Here is a 27829-nt window from a genome sequence, read left to right as displayed (position 1 = left end):
CACCGCCAATAGCGCTTTGTAGACCAAAATTACCTTTTTATATTGTGTGCTCTAATAGTTGAAAATCAAAACCCTGTACAAATGTTTAGGGGTGTTGACGCGTGAATGTATAGAAAAAGTGTATGAGTGTATTTTAGCTTGAGTTTATTTTGTTCAATATTAGTAAAGTACCATATTTGAATCATACCTGTAGTTTTACAAAAGGCCATGGCACATAGATGAGCATGAATCATAACGTTCAATAGATGGCGGTAATGCGTTAATAACGGTTTACAAACCGCCAATAAACACCAAAGAAGAAGAAGCAGCAGGTCCCGCCTCTGTACTTCCGGCTAACTTAAAAACAAACAAAGCGCGAAATTTTGAACCAAGTGAGCAGACGGGCGTCCGAGTTTAACTATTTTAACAAGCATCTCTTCACGTAGGTATCACACATCTGCTTAAAATACTCAGTTGTAAGTAAGTGTAAACGGGTGAGGAGCATTTATCGTAACCAAAGTTGTGATTTCGTCAACTTGTGAAGCTAGCGGCAAAGAGTCGTTCCACTAGCGTCCTTATTAGCCGAAGAGCTAATGCTTTAACGTACCCAGATGTTCCATTTACATGTTCGACTGTTTGCATTTTATCGCATTATGTCGTGCTCTTTATAAAGCCACTGTAATTGTCCATTTCCACCCAACAGGCGTTCTAAACATGGCATCAATCAAGGATTTCAACTCAACTCTTAGTTTTGCCCAGGCAAGGGATGACGTATACAACACAGTGATGAAAGAGTACACGGATAATGTTGTTTTGCAGACTCAGTTTCACAGGCAGTTCCTCAAACAGTTTCGAGGTACGGTGGTTGAATGTCTAGTTGAGTATCGCGAGGCTTCTCTGTGCTTGTTGAACGGATGCAAACTGTGTTCCATTTATTTCGCACAGATGACTGTATCAAGAAATCTGCGAACAAAGACCTACTAGCTGAGAACATAGGGGTATGGACGAAAGGTGAGTGATGTTTTCTTTGGTTGTGTAATTGGATACGATTGCACCTAATATTTAATAGCACCCACCTGCCTTCTCATTACAATGTACTGTACTACAGTCCTACCAGTTTTGGATGTACAGTACTCTTTTTCTAAGATCAGACCTTTACATTTTAATTGTTCCATGAACTTGTCTACATTTATACTCAGCAATAGGGATGTCCTGGTAGCATATTTTTCCACCCGAGTCTGGGTCCAAGTCACCTGATTTTGAGAATCCAATCCAATACAGAAAAACAGTGTTGTTGAGAAAAAAAGACATGTGATTTTAAACATGTTGCTGTCCAACTGAATCATCTTTTAGCAAGAATAACTTAGAAAAATGCTTGTCTTTATTAAATGCTTCAATTAGGGCAGTCCGAATTGACTATTTTTCTCCCGATTAGTCAGAAGACTTTTTTTTTTACTGATTAGTCGACTATTCTACAGGCATGAAAATCTCTCACCTTTCGGCGAAATTCGCCGTTTTGAAGTCAAAAAGGGCGACCTACGTGAATTGCGTATATCCGAGGAGAATTTTTTTTTTTGGGGGGGGGGGGGGGGGGTCGGGAGGTTTTATTTAATTATTATTATTATTGTCCTCATGTGATTAACTTAGTACGTAAACTGATTGGTTCTTTAAAAAAGTGACACGGACAGTCAGCAAATCCTTCTAGATGCTTCGCTGACGAGAACCAATCATCGGCCCAAGCTGCGTGCCATTATTCCAAACGCGCGCACTCCTTACGTGAAACAAGGAGTGCTCGGCGAGCCTTTGGCATTGCAAAGCGGCGAAAACAAAAAGAAGACCTTATCCACACCGGGGCAGACCAGAGCGCAGCATACACACTTGCCTGTATTTGCCAGCAGATTGAATTTGGTGAGTAATGGTTTCAATCGTTTTCACATTTTGCGATATAATAAAGTTAATGCCATTCGTTGCAGCTTGCGTTGAACACTGCCAGAGCTAGCCAAATCTCCCATGAAAAAAAATAGCTCCCGTTAAATTGGCGTCAAGCTTGTGTATTTAGCGGTAATATAAACGAAGAAACACTGTTGAGTCAAATTAAGCGGCATGCTCTCGGATTGAGGGGTCGCATCGCATCGCTCCCGTCGTCCGCCTTAGACGCGTTATTTTCGGCTGGGTCTTGAGCTGATGGCCGGTGTCGGCACAACACCGGCCCGACGAGTGGTGGGAATGACTCTTGCTTCTTAAAGCTTTTCAGAAATACAGAGATCCCTCGTTTTTCGCGGTTAATGGGGACCAGAACCCGCCGCAATAAGTGAAAACCGCGAAGTAGTGCCCCCCCCCCCCCCCCCCCCCCCCCCCATTTTTTTTGTGTGTGTTCAAAGTATTTATTCAGATTTTACATTGGAAAAAAGGTACATATATATAGAGCTGTCCCGACTAGTCGACATAGTCGACGTCATCGATGACGTAAATCCGTCGACGAGCACAACATCCCGTCGACGGTTAATGAAGGGTTAAAAAAATATATGCGTGGAAAGTTAGAATGTCGGATGCTTTGTTTGCAAGCGGGGAAAGCGGCACAAAGCCAAAAAAAGCGCACCAGTGTCCAAAACATTGACTTATTTCAAAGAAACAAAGGAGAGTACACTCTTCTGTCCTGTCTCTTCAATGCCAAACTTGGCTGCACGTCGGCCGTGAATAAACACCTCAAGCGCCTTCACCCAGTTTGTAATTTTGTTTTTTTGTTTTTTTCATTTTTTTGTACACCAGAGGGTGCTGTCGCCTTACTAAATAATAATGTTTCATTGACAATGGGCCTATAAGTGCTATTAGTATTGTTCTTAATGCTAATTGAAAGGTTTATTTCATGTTATGGTTTATTTTATGGTATAGAAAATTATATAAGGTTAAAAGGTCATAAATATATACAGTATATACAGTGATTGCACTCAAGGGAGAGATTGTCAATGATAAGGTAATAAATTAAGGTAAAGGCAATTCATATAGGCAATTCATTGATATATAAATAAGGTTTCAAAGGAAAAAGGTGAAACGTTTTTGTTAATTTCTAATTGTGTTGCTTTATTTGTGTGCACCGTAGCGGTTACGGTGTGTTTACATCAAGGATGGAATAAAAGTTGTAACCATCAGTTTAAGAGACCATCTTTTTAATCGGGATGCTACACTAGTTAATTCTATCAGCATTTGAACTCATTGTTTATTTGTGATTTATTATTGTTATTTACGTGTTTATTTAATAATAATAATAATAATACCTCAAACTTATATAGCGCTTTTTTGGACACTCAAAGACGCTTTACATAACATAACACAAAGACAGAATTAAGAATTAAGAGGTGGGAAAAGCTAGTTTGAACAGGTGGGTTTTTAGGAGTGATTTGAAGTTTTGTAATGAGTCCGAGTTCCTGATGGGTTTTGGGAGTGAGTTCCAGAGTGAGGGAGCAGCAGCGGCGAAGGCTATTTGTACTTTAATAAATAATTTGAGTGTTCCAATATGTTTTTTGTGAATTGATAAGCGTCAACAAAAATTTCAGTGCTAAATTTGTAAAAAAAAAAAAAAAAAAAAAAATTTATTATTAGATTAGTCGATTAATCGTAAAAATAGTCGGCTGACTAATCGGGAGAAAATTAGTCGTTTGGGACAGCCCTACATATATATAAGACATGTTTTTTTTCACTTTTTTCACCAAAGTATCATTTATAAATGGTTTTCAAGCACTTCAAAATGTAAGAATTATGATAAGTTTTAAACATGTTACTGCCCCACCGAATTATTTTTAAACAAGAATAAAGTAGTAAGAAAATGCTTGGCTTTATTAAATGCTTCATACTGAGTCTACTCAAACCCTCTCAGGCTTTGTTAAACGGTGATTGACACATGTGCAAAGTTTTTCTTTTTATATATATTTTTTTGTTTGAAGCAACTTATTTGATTGAATAATAAAAACACAAATGTCCTAGCCAAAATGAGGCCCAAACGCAAAACAACATTACTTCAATGGAAAAATTTGTTTCAATCAAGAAAAATAGTTTTCAAATGCTTTTTTTGTCTCAAATTTATTTTGCAATCAAAAACAATTTTTTTTATTGAAGTGACTTTTTTGGGATTAAAAGTATAACTGTATTTTGATTGAAGCAACTTTGTTTTTGATCGAAGTAACTTTGTTTTTTGATTGAATAATAAAAACACAAATCTACCTCCATCGTTATTGAGAGAGAAATAAATTAAGAAAGCTTTAAAACTAAAAGCCACCTGGGAGTCTGTTTTTAAAAAAAAAATTTTTTTTTAAATATTTATATTTCATTACATAGACATGCCTCGCAGGGAAACGATATTGAGGGATAAAAAAAGGAGTTGGATGAGGCTGCTAAAGGCAGTGGATACCTCATCAGCTGGGTGAATAGCAGACCTGGTAAGAACAGGTTTGCAAGGATAGTTGGGTATTAAATACAATTATAAACACAATTACAATGTTATTTTTCTATAAGATTTTATGTCATTGCTTTATTAATCATTAGGTGCTAGAGTTGTTAAGTATGGATAATAATGAAATAATAGTTTTGAGAAAACTGTGCTGTTGGTGGCTCAGTGACCATCTGATGTGGTGTGTTCTCAGATGAACAAGTTGAGGAAAGAAGTTTTGATGCAGAGATTGAAGGAAGAAAAGAGGCAGACTGACTGAGTAACAGCCAGAAAGTGTGGATGACAGTTTTGATTTCTATTCACTGTTGCCCCCTCCCAATTAAAGTATGTCACAGTCGCAGCCAATTATTATCTAAAGCTGGTTAAAATTGAAGTTATGTTGTTTTAAGGTGTATTAAATACTTGTTCATGTGCCCCTTTTGATCTACGAGCACCCGCCCCTCCACCGGTCTCTGCATGGCCCTGCTGAAACACAGTGTGGGTCGACAGAGCTCAATATTTTGTTGGGGTGTACAGTGTACTGGAACATATTTCCTCCACACCCTTCTCACCTTTTTAACCCCTGACCCATTTTCATGCCTGATTCTAATAATTTTTTCCTTTTTTTTTTTCTCTTTCGACTAATCTAGCAATTTTTGTTTACGCTTATTAACTCACAGAAACATTTTGGAACACTTACATTCTTTATTAAGGTACAAATAAACACATAAATAACAATATTAAATCACAAATAAACAAGGAGGTCAAATGATAGCATTAACTAGTGCAAAAGAATGGAATGTCAATGTACACAGATTCAGACCACTGTGACCTCACCTTTCCAGCATGATTCAAAACAATTCTTTAAAAAAAAAAAAAAATTCCTAGCATTAATATTACATACATACTAGGGGTGTAACGGTACACAAAAATCTCGGTTCGGTACGTACCTCGGTTTTGAGGTCACGGTTTGGTTCATTTTCGGTACAGTAAGAAAACAAAGTGCAAAATATAAATGTGCTAGTTGTTTATTACACACTTTTGTGCTTTCGACAATAGGAACAGTAGCCTATACAAAGCTAGAATTCTGCTCAAAAAGTAGCAGGTATTTAAAGATAATAATCCAACAACAATTTGCCTTTCAGACCCCCTTATTGGTCAGCTTTCTTTCTGAAAGCAAGAAGAAAAAAGAAGTCCTTTGCTAAAGAGAAAAGCAATCCCAAAGATTTTAACAAGTATTTTACAAATTAAATGCCTCAATGATTTTTTTCCCCCGATGAACGGTTTTCAAAAGCTTTATTGGTGGATTTTCTCAAGTTAAAGCGCCACACAGAAATTAATCAATTTAATTGTGTAAGCATGATCTGTGTATTATTCTTATTATTTAATTACAGGTTTTTTAGCTCATATTAATTTAATTTATTTAAATGGGCTGTTATTTATTTTATTATGTGTTTGTATATTACAAATGTGATGTAGTATTCATTTATATTGTATATTTTATGATGTATAACTTTAGTTCCTATGTGAATATTAGTTCCTACTTGTTTTGCTGTGGTAGGAGAGTTTTGTGTTGAACACAGGGCTGTGTTGGTTATTATTATAGCAGAGAAGACAACTGTAAATCAACAAAGACAAGTCAACTGGACCCCGATCTACCACTCAAGAGATCTGATGGACTCAAAAAGTGGGTTACGATTTCATATTAGTTTGAAAATCGACCGGATCCACTGTATTTTTACACGAGTGACTTCCGGTCTGCTAGCTAGTAGTATTGACGCTGGAGGGCCGCGTCTCGCGTCAAATAATAAACTCTGCCGTTCTTTTTGCGTGCATCGCATTGAGCCGCTTCTGGGACGCGGCCGCACTGCGACTGGTGTGCATTGGTTGATTGACTTTAACGGCCGCGTTTCACTGCTTTCTCGCAGCGGCCACGTTGTCGCGCCGTTGACGTTTCTGACTGTCCTACCGTGTCGGTCCTCATTATAGTAGAGAAGACGGAGTAAATATAATCTACACAAAGAAACTGTAACCCGATCGACTCACAGCCTCGAAAAGTAAGGGTTACATTACGTCAGAAACTCATTCGGTACACCTCCGTTCCGAACCGACCACCAAGTACCGAAACGGTTCACTACGAATACATGTACCGTTACACCCTTAATACATACAGTAATAAACGTTATGATATAAAGTCACTAAAATCAGTGCAGTCATGTACTATATAGTAAGCAGGCCAGTGTCCCCCTTTTAAAAAAAATTTTTTTTAACTAATCTAGGAATTACATTTTTGCTGACACTTATTAACTCACAAAAACATTTTGGAACACTTAAATTCTATATTAAAGTACAAATAAACACATAAATAACAACGATATATCACAAATAATGCTATCAGCATTTGACCTAATTGTTTAACTAGTGCGAAAGAATGGAATGTTATGTATGAGATATGAGTCAGAGGTTGTTATTTCTAAAAAGTATAATTTATACATTCAATGCAAGTAATTAAAAATGACACTTCCTAACAAGACAGCCATTTTAGTGGATTTTGATTGCTCTTTCAAGTTACATGGTATTGTGTTGCTATTACATGTAGGCCTACCACAAATTATTGTTTTGATATTAAGACTAATCAATTATTTTTGTGATTAGCTGTAAGTTTTAGCTGTAAATGTGCATTGGGAATTTGGGACACCAAGCCACACCGAGAAAAGTTGGCACCACTAATTATAACTATTATTGAATTCCAATTTCCAAAGCGAATGTTGGCAAATACTTCATTAAGAAGAGAATTTGGAAACATTTAGATAAAGTCTTGAAACCATTAAGTTTCTTTGAAAATATTTGCTGATTAATTTGATTATCGATTATTTCTCAACTAGTCACTGCAGCCCTAATCAGATGAACATAGAATCTAATGCAATATTCAACTCCCTTCTTTCACCAAGAAAAGATACCTTGATTCTAATATTTTGCCGTTTTTCAGTTCTCAGCAGTTGGGCATCTCGGTAATTTTACAAAATTCAGTGACACACAAAAAAATGTAGAAATGTTAATTTTGGTAAAAGAAATACATTGTATATTATAAATCATCAGATATTCACAAGAAATCATGTTTTTTATAATGCACTGGATGATATCCGCATGGGGACTATGATATCCGTGATCTTCATAATATATCTATTGAGTTATGCTGAGATACTAACTAGTCGGGTTGTCCCGATCTGATACTCAGTACCGGTATCTGCACCCAACACGGCTATTTTAGGAGTATCGGACAGTAAGTGATCGTGTCAAAAGATGTGATCCGATCCAGTTATCGTGTGTTTTCAGTAGAGGTGTGCAAAATTTCCGATTCTTAGATTATTTGCGATTCGGCTGTGGAAGATTCGAGAACGATTCACAAACATCCAAATTCCGATTATTGAAATATGCGAAGTAAAGCGGAAGTACACAACACTCAGCGCGCCGCGCGGTCTTCGGGACGGAACGGAGCGAGAGTAGCTAAACATCATGCTTCCCATTACCCGGCCCCTCGGGTAATGCCAATGCTCAACTCACGGCTCTAGCTCAACTCATGCCACGAGATAAAAAAACACAACAACATACCTGACTGCTGCCGAAAAGCTGCTACAAGTACATCCATATAATGTTACGGTGGATATCATTTATATAGGACTAGATGCAATATAGAAATGGTAGTGTTAGCAGCACATCTACAAAAAGCTAGATGCGGGCGTTATAAACGGCCGCCATCTTAAAGCAGTACACTTCCCTGCAAGGCTGTTGTAGCGAACCTTCCAAGCAAACCTAATTAACTTTTTATCTAAAATACTCCTAAATCGGTAAAATATTGACTTGAATATATCTTTAAAATAGTTTTAAAACTTTCACATGTCGAAAGTAGACAAAAGGGAAATTATGGAATAACGGGAGCAATTTTAACAAATTTAACGGTTGATTCACAACATTAAATTAATTGAATGTAGTTTAAAGCTGCTGATACAGAATGGGGACTGGAGTTTTTTATTTAATGTTATTTTTGTATATTTGTTTACTGCTATATGTTAACTTCATACTGAAATAGTAGTGTGGTTTAGCCTGAGAGTATTTTTGAACAATTTTGGAACTAATGCACAAAACATTTAAAAAAAAAAAAAAAAAAAAAAAAAAAAAGAGAAAAAAGGAGGGGGTGCATCAATAATCGTTTTATAATCGAATCGGAGCCTCTGAATCGTAATCGTAATCGAATCGTTAGGTGCCCAGAGATTCCCAGCTCTAGTTTTCAGTAGGGTTGGGCATTGAGCATCGATGGAACCGGTTCTATCACTCCGAGGCTCCCGGAATCGTTCGAATTTTAAAATTTCGATTCCCTGTTTCGATGCCCTGACCGCCGAGCGGAAAAAATTGCTCAAGTTCAAAGGCTAATATTGATATTCAGGGTAAAATTCGCCCTGTGAGAAGTTCATATAATTTTTAAAAAATCGAGAAATTAGGACTTTAATTAAACCATGCAATTTTTTTTACCCTACATCTTAAAAGAATCGGAATCAAGAATTCAGGGTACCCGCGGCTTATTAAAAAAGCATTGAATTTAGTTTTCCATTATTAAAGGTATTAAAAGTATTAAATTAGCTGTTGTAAGTCTGGAATTTTTTCCACCGTGGTCTTTCTTTTCAAGAACATCTCAGTGCAACCCAATTATATCCGTGACGAAGGTTTTTTTTTCTTTTTTTCTTTTTTTTTTTTTAATCCATAACGAAGATGACGCATAGAATTTTTACGATGCACTGCACTACAAATAGAAATGCAACTCGTGCGTGCCAAACCACCACAACCACAAATTTTAACTGGCGAAAAAAACATGTCAATTGTTGCCATAAAGAGAGGTTGTGTGGGTGTACCTTAAGCAGTAATATACATGAATTGAAATTGCAGCTTGCGCACTTTATTCCTGCATTGTTTGTTAATCAGTACTCTTAATGTTGTCCAGGGTTGCAGCACAATTATGCATTAGAGAAGGAGGTAAAGCACACCATGACAGAAATTACAGCTGAGATTAAGCAGAAGCAAATGAAGATAAACATGATCCGCCAGGAGATTGAGAAGCTTCATGAACAAGCCAAGAGTAAAGAGTGTAAGTTTTCTTTAGGCATCATTGAGCTATGTGTTGGATTTATTTATTAACGTATTTGTCCACCCTATTTTATTCTTTCCCTCCTCAGTAATGAAGTCCCAATATAAAGCAAATAAGGACCGGTTAAATAACCTGCAGAAAGTCCGACTCGTATTTCAGGATCAGTTGCAGATGGAATTGCGAACAATTCATGGCAAGACTGATTTATTATTTATATTCATTCTTGATGATTTCCATTTATAGTTTCACCAGTCTGAGTTTTAGGTTGTGTAACTGTGTCTGTTTTGCTTTTGGGAAGATGCAAAGTTCCAGTTTGTGTTTCGGGGGATCGGCCCAGATGATAACCGTCCATACATCATCACAATGGGAATCAACAACGACAGATCATATCTGAGTAAGTCCTATTATCAAAACTTATCCCAATATGATGTAGTCGTAAATCTTCCTCAGATTTACATATTTATTAGAGATGTGACTGAAAATTCAGCACCGAAAATAGCTAAAAATGTATTATCGGTTTTCGGTTTTGAAGACAAAATGTTTACTGCAAAACAGTGGCTAGGCGTGTGCCTGTATGAGATTTTGACAGTATGATAACCTTAAGCAAAAATACCGTTGTATCACGGTATTGCAATTACAGCTCTTAAATGTGTTGTTTTGAGATGTACGGGTTTAGAAAAAAACTTTTTTCCAGTGATCAGGATTTTTTAAATTTTTCCCCAACATATTTGTAAATTGGAACATCAACACGAATATAATGTTAAGATAAATAAATAGCAAAAAATAAATAACTGAAGTATTTTAAATAAATAGAACTTATAGACTAAACCCACAGCTGAAGTTGCGAAACATTAGGACACAAATATTTTCTATAAAAAGTAAAAACACTTCTAAATAAAATTTAAGAAAAAAAATAATTACAAAAAAATATATACACACACTGGCTTTAAAGCTCCATTTCAACATTTTTAGAGACTTGCTCATTTTCTACATATTTCTCTCTCAGTCCAAGTTATGATGCAGGAATGTGAGTATGTTCACCTTTCCAGGGTTAATATACCACTACCACTATTATTATTATTAGTTGAATATTCATGGGGAGTGACAGCAATAGACAGAGCGCGTTTGTATGACTCGTATCATTATATACACCTTATACACACACGCACGCCCTCTCTCAACTCAGAAAGTCGCCAGAGACAAAAAGACACCACAGGCTGTATTATGAAAATGGTATTTTGAACAGATGTTTACAATGGCGAAATACTATTTCAAAGTACGCTAATAGTGAGGAAACTATTAGCCGTCTTGGCATGCTAACAAGCCGCGTTAACAGCCTCGTTAACAAGGTTACGTTATAGGATTTGTTTTACCATCGCTAGACACACGAAACACCCTGGAACTCTCGTTGCAGGTGGGAAACTTTCATGACAGCGTTTAGTTAACTTAAGTTTTGTGTAAAAGTGACGGATGATGGTCACGTACAGTAAATGTGAAATCATATTGGAGGTGTTGACTGCATGTCGGCTGTCCTTCCTCCTCTAAGCCGTGGCAGTCTTTCTTTTCAGTAGCTAAAATACTCCCATACTAGACTAGACTTTTTGATGGGGTTTTGAAAAATCTCAGGTATAGTTTTGACAGTGACAGCAGTGTCACTGACACACAGGACAGAGCAACAACCAGAGGGGGAGGGGTGAGCGCTGCAGCTCCAAGCCATTTCTTGCTGTGGTTTTTTGGGACATTGTTACGCCCCGGTCTAGGGGTTTCAGGACGCAACATGGGGTGTGCTCCTCCTGTAAACCCTCACCCAGAAAGGCCAGTGGAAACAGAAGATAACTCACGAGCAGTTTCTTTATTTGGCTCTGAGGGAGACAGTCGCCAAAATAACAAAACAATCTATGAAAACCCTGTCTTCCCTAACAAAACTAAAAAGGTCAAATTAAAGACATTTCCTTTACCTACCTCCTAGCAACAAAAACAGGAGAAAACTGTGCAAAACAAAAAGGCATCTCCCTCCTACATTACTGCTCAACTATTTACAATATGTACAAAGATTATTCGAAACAGGAATCACTGCTGAACCGAACACACGAACTGGCGTTTCTGAATGCTGGTCTGGCTGGCGAGGAGGACAAGTGCTGGTGGCAAGCTTCTTAAATAGGCCAGGAAGTCCACACCTTGGCCAATGAGGGGGCACCAATCAGGAGTGGTTGAATCAGCAGCACCTGCACCTAATTCATTCAATCAGCCACCAAACTCACGCACACACACAGTGGAAAAAGCAGTAAAAAGAACAATTGACCCACAGGGTCATAACACCCCACCACCTAAAAATCGGACATTTACCCCCGAGTGTAAATGAGCGATTCAGAGTTGCTCTAATGTAACTAGTGTTTTTAACCTTTCCAAAAAGTAACAAAATGGATGATGAACATTATAGTCATCTTACTGCAGGAATACGGCACCTGCGCCAAGGGCGCTGGCGTAGAGCAAGTTTTATACAAACAAAAACAATGACACAAATTATAGGCGGCGCTTAGCTGATCTATGTCTACGGGTGGTGTCAGATTTTCATTAAAAGAATGGGACTTAATAGGAACTAATTATTTTCGGTTTACCCTAGCACACGGATTTTTCTTTATCTTGGGAGAAGGAAAAACTTTCCCACCGGCCAAATCATTTCCCAGAATCAAATCAACTCCATTAATTGGGAGCTGTGGTCTAATGGCAATTTTTACTCTGCCTTTCACAAAACAAGATTTCAAATTCACAAAATGTAAAGGTGCACACACCTCACTCAATTTTACACCCAAAACTGAAATATCTGAGCAAGAATAAGACTCAGCTGAAAAGGGGAGAACATCCCCGTGAATAAGTGATTGTTTGCCCCAGTATCCCGCAAAATAGTGATAGCGACTGGCTTTGTGTTTTCTAATTTTACTGAACCTTTGATGACAAAGGGCCGAAAACCTGAATCAACCTGCCGTTTTGGTGTGGCCAACTTCATGCGAGGCGGAACGGATTGTGTAGTCTGAACTGATGCAATTGAGGATGGTGGTTTGGCGCTTTTAGATTTTCTTTTCAAGATGGGGCAGGAGCCAATCAGGTGTCCTCGCTCATGGCAGTAAAAACATTCACGGGTTTCTGTAACTGAAGAAACGGTGACAGGGTTACGGCGATAGGTTTTAGGGGATCGAGGTTTGTCAATGGTAGCTGAATCACGACGGGTTATTGGTGAGGACACATGTTTGTGTGTCAATGCGAACTCATCTGCCAGTACCGCGGCGTCAGTAAGGCAGGTGGTTTTCTGTTCATTTAAATAAACGACTATTCTCTCAGGAAGACAATTTTTAAATTCTTCCATCAATATTAACTCACGTAAATTGTCGAAATTTTTAATCTTGCTAGCTTGGCACCATCTGTCGAACAAAGCAGTTTTCTCCCTCGCGAACTCTACATAGGTTTGGGTGGCAGTTTTTCCACATTTTCTAAATTTTTGCCTATATGCCTCTGGCACCAACTCATACGCGCGAAGGACGGTGGCTTTCACAATATCGTAATTTAGGCCGTCTCCTAAAGACAGCGAGGTGCACACTTCCTGGGCTTTACCAACCAATCTACATTGAAGTAACAAGGGCCACACATTCTTGGGCCAATTCAATGTAGCTGCAACACGTTCAGAAACATTAAAATATGAGTCCACTTCAGACTCTCTGAAAGGCGGAACTAATGCGATGTGCTGGCTAACATCAAACCCTTCATGGGGCATACCGGTGAGCGGTGACTGTGGGGTTGTGGGACCGGCTGTAGCAGCCGCACCACGCTCTAGCTCCAGAGCTTTCACCCGCAGATGCATGGCTTCCACCTCCAACTCCTTGTGTCTCACCTCGACCTCTTTTATGCGAAGCGTTATCCTCAGCTCCTCGGCCGACATAGCAGCCTGACTTGGGGAGGTACGGAGTGGGGGAACACCAAGCACAGCACCTGGCCCCTCTGTTGGGGCTGGCTCACCAAACAAACCCCTGTCATTCAACACATTGAACAGGAGCTCACGTAGCTCAGGTTTCCTGATGTTAGGAGGCACAACCACCTCATAAGCGTGTGCAATTAGAACAAGATCAGCCTTTCTACATTTACCAAGTACCTGTACAGTCGGATTGCTAACAAAATTTTCTACATTAAACTCCATAGTCGTTACCACCAAAAAGAAAAAACTGCCAACCAAAAGCAGCCAACGAGGCAGAAAACAACCAAAGAGACTCACCAGGAAAGGCAACGAACGACGATAAAAAAGCAACGGACGAGCCCCCAAATCATGTAAGATTGGGGCGAGCTCCCCCCGACCTACCCACACCCAGAAAGGCCAGCAAAAACAGAACAGCTCAGAGCAAACGAAGCAGGAATCACTGCTGAACCGAACACACGCGAACTGGCGTTTCTGAATGCCGGTTTGGCTGGAGAGGAGGACGAGTGCTGGTGGCAAGCTTCTTAAATAGGCCAGGAAGTCCACACCTTGGCCAATGAGGGGGCACCAATCAGGAGCGGTTGAATCAGCAGCACCTGCACCTAATTCATTCAATCAGCCACCAAACCCACGCACACACACAGTGGAAAAAGCAGTAAAAAGAACAATTGACCCACAGGGTCATAACAGACATAAAAAATAGCTAATACTTTACTATGGTATGATGGACAATTTTAGTGGTTTTAAAACCGTGACGTTTTCATACTACAGTAAACCTTGAAACCCGTAACCGACACATGCCTACAGCTAGCACTACTGGCTCACAGCCAACATGTCCGCGGTGGTGTGAGTAGTGTTAGCGAAATACTGTAGCATCATCAGGCGTGTTGCTTCTCGCCATGTTTTGATGACATCATCATAAGAGGACTAAGGTTCGTCACACTATTCGCTGGTAACTTTTCGGTCTTCAAAATCGAAAGCCGACAATGTACTTTTAGCTATTTTCGGCCACATATCTAATATTTATCGTAATCATTTGGTATTGTTCTCATTTTTTGGGTTTAAAAAGTACATGAGGTTGCAAGATGGGCCCAATTTGTCTTTCTTTTTTTTTTTTTGTCATAGGATTGATAGAATTTATAAAGGACTACTGAATATGAGTAATTACTAATTTACGTGATCTGAAAAATGGTTTCGGTGCTTGCTTTCTGTAACAAGGCTGTTTGAAATTTATTGACCACTTCCTATTCTGTAGTTTTCTCGTGCCAGCCTTCCATCGAGTGTTTGCCGGACTTGGAGAGACAACTTCAAGAGACCAAGAACCTGGCAGTTTTCCTGTCGAACGTGAGGCTGCAGTTTGTTTCCCAAGCTCACAAGATGTAATTAATATTAAAAAAAAAAATACACAAATAGGATTTTTTTTTTTTTTTTTTTTTTAAATCAACAAATTTACAACTTTATTCAGTGGGCATATTTTGTACAGTCAGGGTTCAGATGATTGGATATTGCTTGACCCAGGAAACTCCTTAACATAGGTTGAGGGGAAATGACCTGTCTGGCCATTGAGTGCACCAAACCACCAGCCATTCTCTTCCTTTGTGTAAATATCAAGTAGATCCCCTGTGAAACACAAGTGTTAGTTTACAAAGATCTGCTCTGCTTTTTGCTAAGTTCAATTGTTTTCTTGCCTTCTGTGTACCTTCTTTTAGAGTTAATTCATCACTGTGTTGCGGTGTGAAGTTGTACAAGGCTTTGCATTGTCCCACGGTGCAAACGTCTGGCGTTCTTTGAACTTAATTCCAGTTTAAATTTAGTTCCATGATAAAACTCAAGTTACAAATAAAGCTCTTTTAATTATATCTCCTACCGTGTTCTTTAGCAGCTTGTGTGGCATTTGGGGTTTCAACGAGGCCCTCTGATCCCTGGCCACAGGTCGCAGGCTCTTCAGTCGGACATTTTGTGGTCTGAACAGGTCCTTTGTAGATTATGGATGCTCTCAGGGAGTGTCTGGTTCTGAAGGAAGTTCTCCTGAGTTTTACTGGCCGGGTCAACTGCACCACACTGTGCTCTGAGTCCTGAAGGGAAAGTTGGTAATATAACAATACAACATCCCAATATAAGGTTTATGCCCAGTTGCTATAAATAGTAATACTTTCCCCTTTGTTTCTGCAATGAATAATAGAACATACATGGAATCTCTTTATCGAATGATATTTTTTAGTCATATGTTAGGGTGACCATATTTTTAATCTCCAAAAAAGAGGACACTCGGCCCGCCCTCCAGAAAGGTCCACTCAAAGATACCTATATCACTTTAATATATTTAAAGTGTGCCTCCTCTGTCTAGATAGAAAAATTCAGTTTTATAAAATAAATAAAAATGGAAATATTTTTTTTTACTGAACAGGTTACTGGTTACTCAACAGGCTTTGTTCTTCCTAAAAAAAAAAAAAATCAAACTATAAAAGCCCCCCCCCCCCCCCCCCCCAAAAAAAAATGACACAAAATAATACAATGTAGTCCAGTCAGTACACACACATGTGCCAACTAAACATTTTTATAAATTACTAACGAAAATTGTCGTTCACAAATTATTTTCATTCAATTGTTATTTTCATTCAATGTTCTAGATTGCACGCAATCATTAACGGAAATAAACTGACAAGCTATTTGACCAGCATGTTTCCAAAAGCAGCAGTTCAAAACTACATTTCCCATAATGCGTAGCACGGCTTAACTCACTGATAGCTACCCTTTTATAGAGCACCGGTACAGCCGAGGCAAAATCAAACATTGCAATAAAAGTTTACAATCATCGGCAGCGCAACGATGCAACACCAAACGGGATTTTACAGGTCACGCCAGTACAAAGCTCCGACAGAAGTCAACAGTTGCCATTATATACGGATTGATCGTAAAAAATTCTTAATTGGGCAGTCTCTCTGGGAACTTGTGTATATATATAATACAAGACTAATACAATATACTGTATCTCTGTGTACACATATAACCCAAAATACAACATGAGACACATGATCAACATTAACAGGAGATAAACTTAGAGAAAGGTGTATGGAGCACTATGAACACACTACAACAGCATAACAGAACTACTCCTTCTCCCCCTACTAGTAGAAGCCACGTCAACCTAGGCAGGTGCTGCCCCCCAGCGGCCAGAGGGATTCTCTTCAAATTGGTCCCGTGAAATATCATGAAAACCGGACATTTTCAAGAGAGGACATGAAAAGTGGACTTGTCCGGGCAAAAGAAGACGTTTGGTCATCCTATCATATCTTTTTGTCATAGATCGATTTTCATATGTTAGTATTTTACACAAAAACCCTGAAAAATAATGATATAGCAAGGTATATCATGAGATGCCAAATTATTTTTTTAACAAACAGTTCATGGTAATGCTTATTTTCTGAAATCCGACTCAAATTTGGGAATGAAACAGTGAAATTACTGAATATAGTTACACCCTCACTTACAACAGGTTGGAAAAAACCCGCATTAACTCATTTACTGTCATTGATTATCCTCTGAACTCAACGTCCCCGAAGTGACTGAAAGGCTTGGAATTGTTGACAATCCACACATACCTTATCTTTCCACTTAACAATGCTGTCCCTAAATCGATGAAAGGACTGCGGTTTTCCCTCCAGTTGGCACAACGAGACAGAGAGTTTATAGTGCGTTGCCTCTAGGAGATCCAACTTCAGAGTGTTCTGCATGAGAGAAGATGATACCACTCTGAGCTTCTCATTTATTATTACAGTCCAAAACTTCACACAGCTTGCACCTCATCAAGCTGCTGCTCTGTGTCCTCCAGGTTCCTCTGGTTTGAAAAGGAAGGATTTTCCGAGTAGCTTTTCATTAGCTTTTGGATCCCTGTCATGAGATAATGTTGATGTTTTTAGTCCAACAATGGCTCGAGGTCAATGACATACAATGAATTGGCATTAGTAATGGATGTTGCCTTCGCAATCTTTCTTGGCTTTTAACATCCCTTCCTCCAAGCGATGGAGTTTAACTTTAATGGCTTCTTTTCTTCGCTCTCTGTCCATCAGTGATTTGTTGTCTTCCTCCTGATGTGACACAAGCAAGATACATATGAAGAAAAAAACTATGATAATCACACTTATTTTTATTAGGGTTGTGTATGAGCCTGGAGCCTATCCCAGTGAATTGGACAAGTGTCTTGACAATTTGGAACAATCGCCAGCCAATCAAAGGGCACGCAATTGTCACATTATCACTATGACCAATTAGTAGCAGAGATGTTGTAGAAATTCTAGAATGTTTATTACTAGGGATGTTCAACGAGCTAATCACGTAATTGGAAATTGGGCCCAATCACATCTTTTTTAGAAGATTAGAATTGGGTAAAAAGATCAGGGTTTTTAAAATATTCATTTCTAAGTAATAATATATTCTAGAGGTATAATGATAAAGGATGTCTTCAATCTCGGGGTCGGAATTAGGTTTGAGCGCATCATTTTTAGAAGATCAGAATAGATTGTTTATATTAAAGGGCTACAAAGGAACAAACTACTACTAAGCCATCGAAGGGTATCGTTAAAAGAAGCATAAATATGTTTTGTAATATGATATTTTTAGAAGATTTGAATCGGGTGTTTTTAAAAAAAAAAAAAAAAATTTAAGGCTACAAAGCAATGAAATAATAAATAAAGGTGGACAAGAATATTGTCAACTTAACCCCCCAAAATGTGTTTTGTTGCCAGAGAGGACACTCAAAAATTTATGTTTTGTTATTAAATAATAAATTGCCTAGGTATTGGATCAGTACTCTATATCCGCGGATCCTCAAAATCAGGTGACTTAGACTCGAGCACGGGTGCAAAAATAATGTGATCAGGACAAATATAATTACACTAACACTATACTATTATGAGTGATAATCTCGAAATGAAGTATAGTTATTTGTATAGCTACAGTGCTGCGTACATACTGTGTGTTATTCATATTATGCAGATGTATATATTTTTTTTGTCTAGATAGAGTATATCTGAGTACATGGGACCCTCAAATATACACGGTTCAGGACTTGTGGTGTCACATTAGCTAATTTTCTTGCCCTCAATAAAATTAGTTTATCCAAAGACATCCAATCATAATTTTTCATGAAAAACAATCTCAAACTGCTTTTATAATCATATAGAGATCTCATTTACCTGAAAATTGTCCTAATACTGGGAATTTCAGCCTCCCTAAAGGTCAATTTTCTCAGGTTTTTTTAGGTACCCATGAAAGCAGTGTTCTTACTTCCAAAAAGAGTAATTATAAAAATAAAAAAAAATGCAAATTTTCTGACAAGTTACGGACCACACCAATAAATGGATAATCATCAAGTTCTTAAATTTTCTTTACTGTGAAATTCAAAAGTCCTGTTTTTGAATAAATTGATATTTTTTTTGTGTGTGTGTGGGGGGGTTTAAAATCCAATTCATGCAATTTTGTGAGGGGGAAAAACACTACCGGCAACCCTTATTGTTATTTAAAAAAAAAAAAAAAAAAAAAAAAAAATATATATATATATATATATATATATATATATGTATATGGCGGAAAACACTCAGGTGACTCAAAGTTCCGCTCTGAGACCCCCAATTTGGCCAAATTTCAAAATTGTCCGATATGCATGTGTGATACATAATTGGAAAGCTTAAAATCTCAATTTTCTGGGGGAAGAAAAATTTTGAACAGGAGGGCATTTTTGAAAAAAAAAAAAAAAAAAAAAATTTTAAACAGCAAAACCCTAACTGGAGGCGAGAGCAGAATTAAAGACGCCACAATTTTAACGAGATATTATTGCGTACCTACCTTGTTTCGATCCAAAAACTCCATGTAGCATGTATCACCAAGTGTTGAGACACAGCTGTGAATGGCCACAGCCAGATTTTTAAAATTTTATTTTATGGGCGAAACATGGTGATATACCAAGGGTCGTGATGCAGAAATCGCAGACAACAAGGAGTGGTTGAGATTTTCTTTTTCATATAGTTACCCTTTTAAACGTGATTTTTCAATTTTTCTTTGTTTAGATCGATTATTTATCATCTAACATGCGGGGGGAAATGCGACAGTAACAAAAAAAAAATACAATTAAGCGATTGTTATGAGGTAGATATCCGTGACTTTTTTACAGACACCAAATTTTTCATTGTGACGTAATTTGTTTAAAAGTTTAAAATATGCAAGTGAATAATTTTTTAAAGTCGTTTTATTAAACTAAATATTAGACATCAATTAATGATTCTAAGCTAAAAATGAGACATTTTGAATAATAAATATAATTACTTCCCTTCTTTTTATGGCTGGGTTGAAACAAAAGCGGTTGCGCGACGTCTGTAAACGGGGGTTTTCAGGGTAAAACTGACAAAAGTAGTTCGGGGGCCTAATGCGCCATGAATCTGCTATGGCAGCATATAGACATATTGTTCTATCAAACACAACAGTTTTTTTTTGGCTTAGAATACTGCAGTTTATTTTAAAGAGGGGTGCAAGAGCAGAAACTGCTTTTTCAGTCTTGTCTGTGTTTTCCACCATATATATATATATATATATATACAGTATGTACTATGAGAGAATTTGTGCTCTTATTAACCTTGATTTAATTAGGCAATAAATTGAATTCATGAGGTTGCATAGATTCTAGCCAGCCAACAACATAATTTGTAAATCTGAAAGTAGTAAAAGTATACTTACAAAATAATCTGTCATCAAAAATTCTGCTTTGTTGTCTGCTGTTGTGATGTTGTTCTCCTCTACCAGTCTTTGTATGTCTTTATCCATATCCACTCTTTGGACCAGTAGTTCTATCTGCTTTTGGCCCTGGAACAGTCACATTCTTAATCATTACATTTTCACTATTTGACAAGAATGATAAACAACAATAGTGCATCTTATTACATGTTTGAGGGTCTGCCCAAAACTAGACATATGCAAGTTATATCTTGTCAGAATGTTGCAAAGAACTTCAATACGCTGTTTCTCGAGTTCCTGCACAACCTGAAAAGGGGTAAAAGTGACATTTTATTTTGATGAGCTATTTCCAAAATGAATGAATTTCATGTTTGGGCACCTGGTAGCAGTTTTTCAGTGTATTTTCCCACTTGAGTCTCATCTGTTGACCCTCCATGTTGGTATTGAAGTACTCCTCATCCACTCGTGCCTGTAGTTCTGCTGACTTTGTCAGACGGTTCAACATCTGCAAACGGTAACCCACAGTAAAATCATTGCAACGTAGGTTACAAAAATGACGAGCTTACCTTTTGTTTTTCTTTTTCTGTGGATATGTGCTTATTAGTCTCGACAAAGTTGAATAAAGCTTCGTGCTCCCGCGTTAACCCAGCCAGTTTCTTTTTTGTCTGATTTGGAAGACCGTAAACACGTTAGAACAAGTACTGTATTTTCCGCAATATAATGCGCATCGGAGTTTAAGGCGCACCTTCATGAATGGCCTATTTTAAAACTGTTTTCATATGCAGTGGTACCTCTAAATACGAAGTTGATTTGTTCTAGGACCTTGTTTGTAAGTCGAAATGGTCGTATGTTGAGCAGGATTTTCCCATAAGAATACATTATAATTCCATTAATTCGTTCCACAGCCCAAAAATTTAACCCTAACCCTGAAAAAAATGCTGCTAGTACTATTGCAAATAGGGATGTCCCGATCCAGGTTTTGGCACTTCCGATCTGATACCGATATTGTTTTGCCCTTCCGATCCGATACCGCTACTGGCCAATACCGGCCTATCTGAGCATGTGTGAAAGTTAAGTTATTTAGCCTTAGTTTTAGTCAGATTCATGTTGAAAAGAGTTTTAGTACTCTTGATAACAACTAGCCAGCTGAATTAGTTGAGTTTGAATAACACAACGGTTGGTAACAAGAAACGGACCTGTTTATTCAGTGACAAACACAAAACATTATAAATGACAAACAGAAATGGCATAGTCAGTCAGTAAAACGTGCAAATAGTATTGTAAACTGTCTTAAAAAAGCAAAACACACCAACAACCTCAGTGGAAAATCCCACAAACCCCCCCCCAAGCTATTAGATGCTTTTAATGTTTCGTGCATTAGTTACAATAATTGTATAAAAAGCCTCTCAGGTTTAAATAAACGACTTTTTCAGTATCAAGTAGGGGTGGGCGATATGGCCTTAAACACATATCACGATAAATTGAGCAGATTTACCTCGATAACGATAAATGACGATAAAGTCGCCCAAGCGGACTGTTATATAATTTGAAAATCTGAATCAATGCATGAAATACAGTTTCGTGTTGATTTAGTTACCAGCATTCAATTTGATATATTTAACAATTTTACATGCAGTCTAAACATGAAGTTTATAAAAATGTATTGTAAACAATAAGAATTCAAGTATGAGCATTTATAACAGCGTGTATGGCTTGAACAATGTACATTGTCAAAATCAATATGCCTGTGCAAACATGTCATTGTAACACAAATGACTTGCAGCTTGAACAGTACACTTCAAAAAGACAATTTATTGTTAATGGCTGCTGTGACGTAATTATTCAATACAAGTGTTTACTTTATGGTTTCAGGGTCCCCCCCCCCCCGAGTGCATTTTTAAATAAATGCACGCATACTTGAACCCCCAAACAGACAGACAGACACACATTAAAGCTATATTGATCTTCTGCAAATGAAACACTTAAGATTTTATGATAGCAATAATGACACAGAATTAAGCACATACAGAAAAATAGCTGGGGCCATTTCTCGGTCATATTATAAGTTTCACCATTGGGTTGTGCTTTATGCTGAATGCTTTACCATCACAAAAGCTATCAGAGAAATCACACACAGTCAGATACAAAATAACGCCACATAGTAATTGCTAGATGCAGTCCGTGCCCAATCCACTCATTAAGTTCAGCCGTGTCGACAAGGTTAGAGCCGCTATCCGACTCCATCACGTTCATTTGTAGTGTTAGCCGCTAGCGTTAGCCGCTAACGTTAGCCTGTGGCCTGGCTACCAGTAGAAAGCACTGAAAGCACCATCTCCGGAAATCGTGAGAACAAGGGAGGACAGCGGGTGAAAGCCCGTCTGGATGCCACCAAGAGTCTACTAAATGTCGGGTGAAAGTTTGGCGAACCTCACTAAGCCACACTCCATCACGTTTTGCTTGTAGCGTTAGCTGCTAGCGTTAGCTTATCGGGCTTCTGTTTGATTGGCTTCCTGATGATCACGTGACTCCCTACGTAAGTACATTGACTGCTTTCTTAAAGGGGAATGAACATAGACGAACAACAAGCGGGATGAAAAGACTATTTTCTTGTTTTATTAATTTACCGAATTTACCGACATGGTCAAAATTACGTCGGTCATCGTGAAGAATTTCGATGACGGTAAATTTTTGATTTACCGCTCAGCTCTAGTATCAAGTTAACATTTTAAAACAGTAAATGAAATACTCAAGTCCCCATTCTGTATCAGCAGCTTTAAACTACATTCAATTCATTTAATTTTGCGGATCAACTGTTAAAGTTGTTAAAATTGCTGCCGTTATTCCATAATTTCCTTTCTGTCTACTTTCGACATGTGAAAGTTTTAAAACTGCTTTGAAAAGAGATTCAAGTCGAGATTTTGCCGATTTAGGAGTATTTTAGATAAAAAGTTAATTAGGTTCGCTTGGAAGGTTCACAACAGCCTACTAGGGAAGTCTCCTGCTTTAAGATGGCGGCCGTTTACTAACGCATCTAGTTTTTCATACTTCAATGTTGCTAACGCCGTCGAGTCTGTCAATTTGCATCTAGTGCTATATACATATGATATCTATTATCTACAGTAAAACAATGTTGACGTAGTTTGTAGTGGCTGTCAGCAGCAGTCAGGTATTGTTGTGTTTTTTATCTAGCGGCATGAGTTGAGCTAAAGCCGTGAGTTGAGCATTGGCATTACCCGGGTCTATGACAAGCATGATGTTTACTCTCGGGACGCAATGCGGTCCGTTTCTCATAGCGTCCCGAAGACCGCGCTGTGTATTAGTTCCGCTTTACTTGACATATTTCAATAATCGGAATTTGGATGTTTGTGAATCGTTCTCAAATCTTCCATGGCCGAATCGCTCAAGGATGCAATGACGGCTGGGCATGTTGTACCGTGGTTCTAAGTGTTTGATGGTGCGTCTTTACTCACGAGAGATAATGGCTCGTCATCCAGAATGAATTCTTCGGCAATGACTCTTGTTATTCCCTGGGCTTTGGGACTGTCGAGGGCCAGTTTGTCACGCATAGCAAAAGTTTCCAGTGTTAGTTGCGTAGGACCTTTCTTTTTGTCTTTGGTTTTCTTAACATACTCCTCATATTGTTTGTGGTGGTATTTCGCAAAATGCTTGATTAGGTTGGTTGTATTAAAACTTTTTACAGCTTTACCACCACACTTGACTTTATTGTGGCATATGTTGCACTCTGCCTCTTCGTCTTTGTCGTCCTTTAAGGTGAAATGATCCCACACAGCTGACATTTTTACCGATAAAGTCTCTCGGTAAATTGGGAGACGGTAATGTAGTGTGTTGAAGGTGTGCCGTAAAATTCGGACCGGATTTTAGGGAAACCGAAGCAAAAACTGGAATGGATTATGTAAATCGGTGTGCTGGAAAACCCGAACCGGACTTTAAAAAAAAAAAAAAAAAAAAAAAAAATGGATCGGAAGTCTGGATCGGAATTTTTCCGTGCGGCTGAACCGATACCGATGCGCATTTTTTTTGCCCATATCGGCGTCTGATCCGATCCAAATATCGGATCGGGACATCTCTAATTGCAAATAGCAATTACACAGGGTAAAACAAATATATTGTGAATAAAAATTGGAATAATAATATAATAATAGTAATAATGATACCTGTAATAATGTAACGAATAGGGTTGTGATGTGGCGGATATGTTTTGCGTGGTGTACCTGAACGCACCGTGTGGCTGTCTTGACAGAGTGACAGAGGACTTTTTACTGTCACTTTTCATGTTCAGCTGTGAGGAACATTAGGCATGTTGTGTTGCACAAGTTCTGAAATAGATGATTAAAAACCTGATGAAGCTGGCGATTTTGTTGCGATGTTACCACAATAATAATTGTCACCTCAACTTATAAAGACTGGCGAACGGACGTTAGAGGAGGACTGTAGAGATCGTAGACATTCTACAGCCGTATTGTCGAGCCAGTTCACGGACGGGCACACCACGCTCATGTTTTCTATCATTTCGATCTTCATTTCAATGGTAAGCCTCACCTTTTTCCCTTTCTCACCACTTACACTAACATTGTTGGAACCCATGTTGATTTCTCATGAGAAAATCCGCCGTGCGTCCGTCTTGCCGGTAAAGAAACTGCGGCATTGTCATTAATCATCGTATTTCGAGCATGTCGTCAGATGTAGAAACAAATGGCAAGTCAAACTTTACGTCAGATGTAGAAACGATCGTGTGTCGAAGCGATCGTATGTCGAGGTACAGTGCGTATGTCGAGGTACCACTGTATAAGCGCAGTAGTACTAGTAGTGTTTGGGGTTCCATTATACATCCACTAGATGGTGCTGTGCTAAATGGAATGTCATGCCATGAGTAACCAATGTTTCGATATACATAAGGCGCATCGGATTATAAGGCGCACTTTCTGCTTTTGAAAATATTGAAGGCTTTTAGGTACGCCTTATACTTCGGAAAATACGGTACTTCTAGTGCAACACGATTTCTTCCTCTTGTAAAAAATCAACATCAGAAGGAGCCTGCCCTTATGATCCCCTGAATAAATTCACTGCTATGTAAATAGATACATGGGTGTACGTGGTTCGTATCCTTCTGTATTTGAATGGACTTAACCTTGAGCTGCTCGGTCCAGTTCGCCATTACGAGCTTTCCCGTTCTGTCAATGGCATTGTCGAGCTGTTAAAGCAGAGAGAATGTTCATCAAGTCATATTCAAAAGAAATGGAAATTTTATTGTTTACAGTGTTGCGTTGAGATAAAAGTGACTCGACGAGCACAGTGAACTCACTTCACAATTTATCTGTTTGTAGATTATTTGAATACTTATGGTAGTTTTGTTTAATGTCTTGCTTCAGTCTCGTGGTATTAATTGTTAGATTTTTGTCTCCCTCCAGCTACTAGTCAGGTGTTCCTTGGTGTCTTCAAATTATTTGTATTTAGTTCAATGCTTTCTGTCTTCGATGGATCAAATCTTGTCCCCTGCCTAGAGTTCTGTCGTGCTTGGTTCAAAGCTTTTTTTTTTTTTTTTTTTATGTGTGTAAAAATTAGGTATGTGCCAGTATGATATTCTGACAGTATGATTAAGCCAAAATATCACAGTATTGCAGTTACAGCTCTAAAATGTCTTATTTTGAGATATCTGGGTTTAAAAAAAAACAAAACTTTTTTTCTATTGAACAGGATTTTTCAAAACATATTAGCAAATTGGAACATAAGTATAATGTTAAGTTAAAATTAGATTAAAAAAATTAAAAAATACTCTAAATAAAATAAAAATAAATGCAGTCCTTTAGGTGAGCCTAAACCCACAGCCACAGCTCAACATTATTACCATCAGAACAAAAATAATTGAATAATTTTTCATAAAAAGCACGTGTGTATGGCCCATATCATGTTTATATTATACACACATTCTCTTTCTCAACACAGACAGTTACCAGAGAGGAAAAAAACATTTTTTAACCACCGCTAGACACACTAAACACACTGGAGTTAACTCTTGTAGCTGGTGGGGAATGTTCATGACAGTGTTTACTAAACTTAAAATTTTGTATAAATGGGAAATCATATTGAAGGTATTGCCTCCTCAGCAGCCACCCTAACATGTTTTACATGTCAATTGGCCCTCCTCCTCTATGCCGCAGCCATCTGTAGCTTTTCTGTAGCCGAAGTATTCCCATACCAGTGATTGTTTTCTTCGATGGGGGCAAAAGTTCAGGAGTCTCACCTCCTCCTGCCATTGTGTAGCACAGCTGACTCACTGACACTGAGCAACAACCGGTGGGGGAGGGTTGAGCCTTACAGCTGCAAGCAAGGGATTTCTCCATGCATTTTTGGGACATAAAAAATAGCTACTGCCTTAGGGACGGTATGACTGAAAATGTTTGCAGTTTTGAAACCTTGATGTTTTCATACCACGTTATACCTTGAAACTGGTAATCAGCATGTCTAGTAAAAATGCATTTCTTTCAGAATTACGCGTTCTCCGCTGCCTCGCTTCTCGTTTTGAACAATAGCAGTGTGTCAGGGAAGGGATTAAACTCTTATCTCAAGGCATGACTGTATATACTGTAAAAACAAAACAAAAAAAACAACAAACACACACAGGCCTCTTTCTCTTGTTATGCTCATCTAAGACTTGACGTAATTCCAGAATGGCCTCCTGCTGAAATGCATTTCCCAACGATCTAAAAACAGGACACAAAAATTTGCCGTCTTTTTGTTGTGATGGTCGTCAAAAGGGTTTAATAATACCTACCTGTGGGCGTCTGCGCGAGAGTACATCTCATCTGACACCTGACACCAAGCGCTGTAGACCGAGCTGAAAGCATGAAAAAGTTTCAAGCTTTACACCTGCTTGTGATTTGATCCCATCTGCTGGGAATCCCTCATGTAATGTCCCATGGCACCATTTTTGATGTGTAGCAAAACAAAAAGACTGCATCCCTTACTTGTTGGTCATCCCTTTGGAAGCTTTCATGAGTCTTCCAGCTAATTTTTGGAGACCTTTGGAATGATTGTGTTCTAGCTCAGCCCTAAACAAGGAGTCATAAAGTCAAATACTCTAGAATTCATTTGTCAAGTGTACATCTGCATCCCTTCTACCTTTGCTGTAAAATGGTCATAAGTTCTTTGCAGAAATACTCGCCATCCTTTGACACAAGTTTGACGTTTTGATACAGTTGGTTAAACTGAAACACGGCACACAAAAGCATATTTAACATGACACCCGCATGGTCAAACTAAAGACAGAATGTAGGAAAATACACAACAGGACAGATAATTTTAGAAAATAAAAGAATTTGACGTAGGTACTCACAGAGCAGCTGCTGATATAGTCCTTCATCTTAAAGACTGAAGCCGTTTGTTGACTTTGGACTTTGAAACTTTGACCACCTCCTACCCAAGTCATTCATGCGGAAATCACCTGAATTCCAGCTAAGCAACTACAAAAATTTTTTGAAGAAATTCCACAAGTTTTTTTTTTTTTTTTTTAATCAAAATTTGGACAAAAAAATACAAAAAAACCCCCCAAGTAGCTTATTGTATATTTAAAAAAAAA

General features: G+C 38.2%; 2 protein-coding genes across 3 annotated transcripts; one reads left to right on the top strand and one right to left on the bottom strand.

Moving 5' to 3' along the window:
* Positions 1–285: 285 nt before the first annotated feature.
* Positions 286–14941, top strand: spc25 (SPC25 component of NDC80 kinetochore complex). Of its 2 annotated transcripts, none has more exons than XM_057851510.1 (7): positions 286–421; positions 683–835; positions 925–990; positions 9399–9542; positions 9631–9735; positions 9841–9936; positions 14762–14941. In XM_057851510.1, exons 2-7 carry the CDS (start codon positions 694–696, stop codon positions 14887–14889), a joined length of 681 nt encoding a protein of 226 aa, XP_057707493.1. In that variant the 5' UTR covers positions 286–421; positions 683–693; the 3' UTR covers positions 14890–14941. The 2 variants fall into 2 exon arrangements, with proteins under 2 accessions (XP_057707493.1, XP_057707494.1); XM_057851511.1 differs by having other exon boundaries at positions 337–425.
* On the bottom strand, positions 14844–27613 carry nostrin (nitric oxide synthase trafficking). The gene is made up of 16 exons (XM_057851509.1): positions 27587–27613; positions 27373–27458; positions 27219–27302; positions 27026–27088; positions 26873–26954; positions 25382–25444; positions 20799–20897; positions 20612–20737; positions 20440–20538; positions 20236–20361; positions 17486–17594; positions 17309–17397; positions 17109–17234; positions 15374–15581; positions 15206–15298; positions 14844–15126 (listed from the first exon to the last, which is right to left on the bottom strand). The coding sequence occupies exons 1-16, from the start codon at positions 27611–27613 to the stop codon at positions 14990–14992; spliced, it is 1617 nt and encodes a 538-aa protein (XP_057707492.1). The 3' UTR covers positions 14844–14989.
* Between the last annotated feature and the right edge of the window lie 216 nt (positions 27614–27829).

Source organism: Corythoichthys intestinalis, chromosome 12 (genome assembly GCF_030265065.1).
Source record: "Corythoichthys intestinalis isolate RoL2023-P3 chromosome 12, ASM3026506v1, whole genome shotgun sequence".
Taxonomy (NCBI): domain Eukaryota; kingdom Metazoa; phylum Chordata; class Actinopteri; order Syngnathiformes; family Syngnathidae; genus Corythoichthys; species Corythoichthys intestinalis.
Note: the sequence above shows the minus strand (reverse complement) of the source record. Positions and strands in the feature narration are given on the sequence as shown.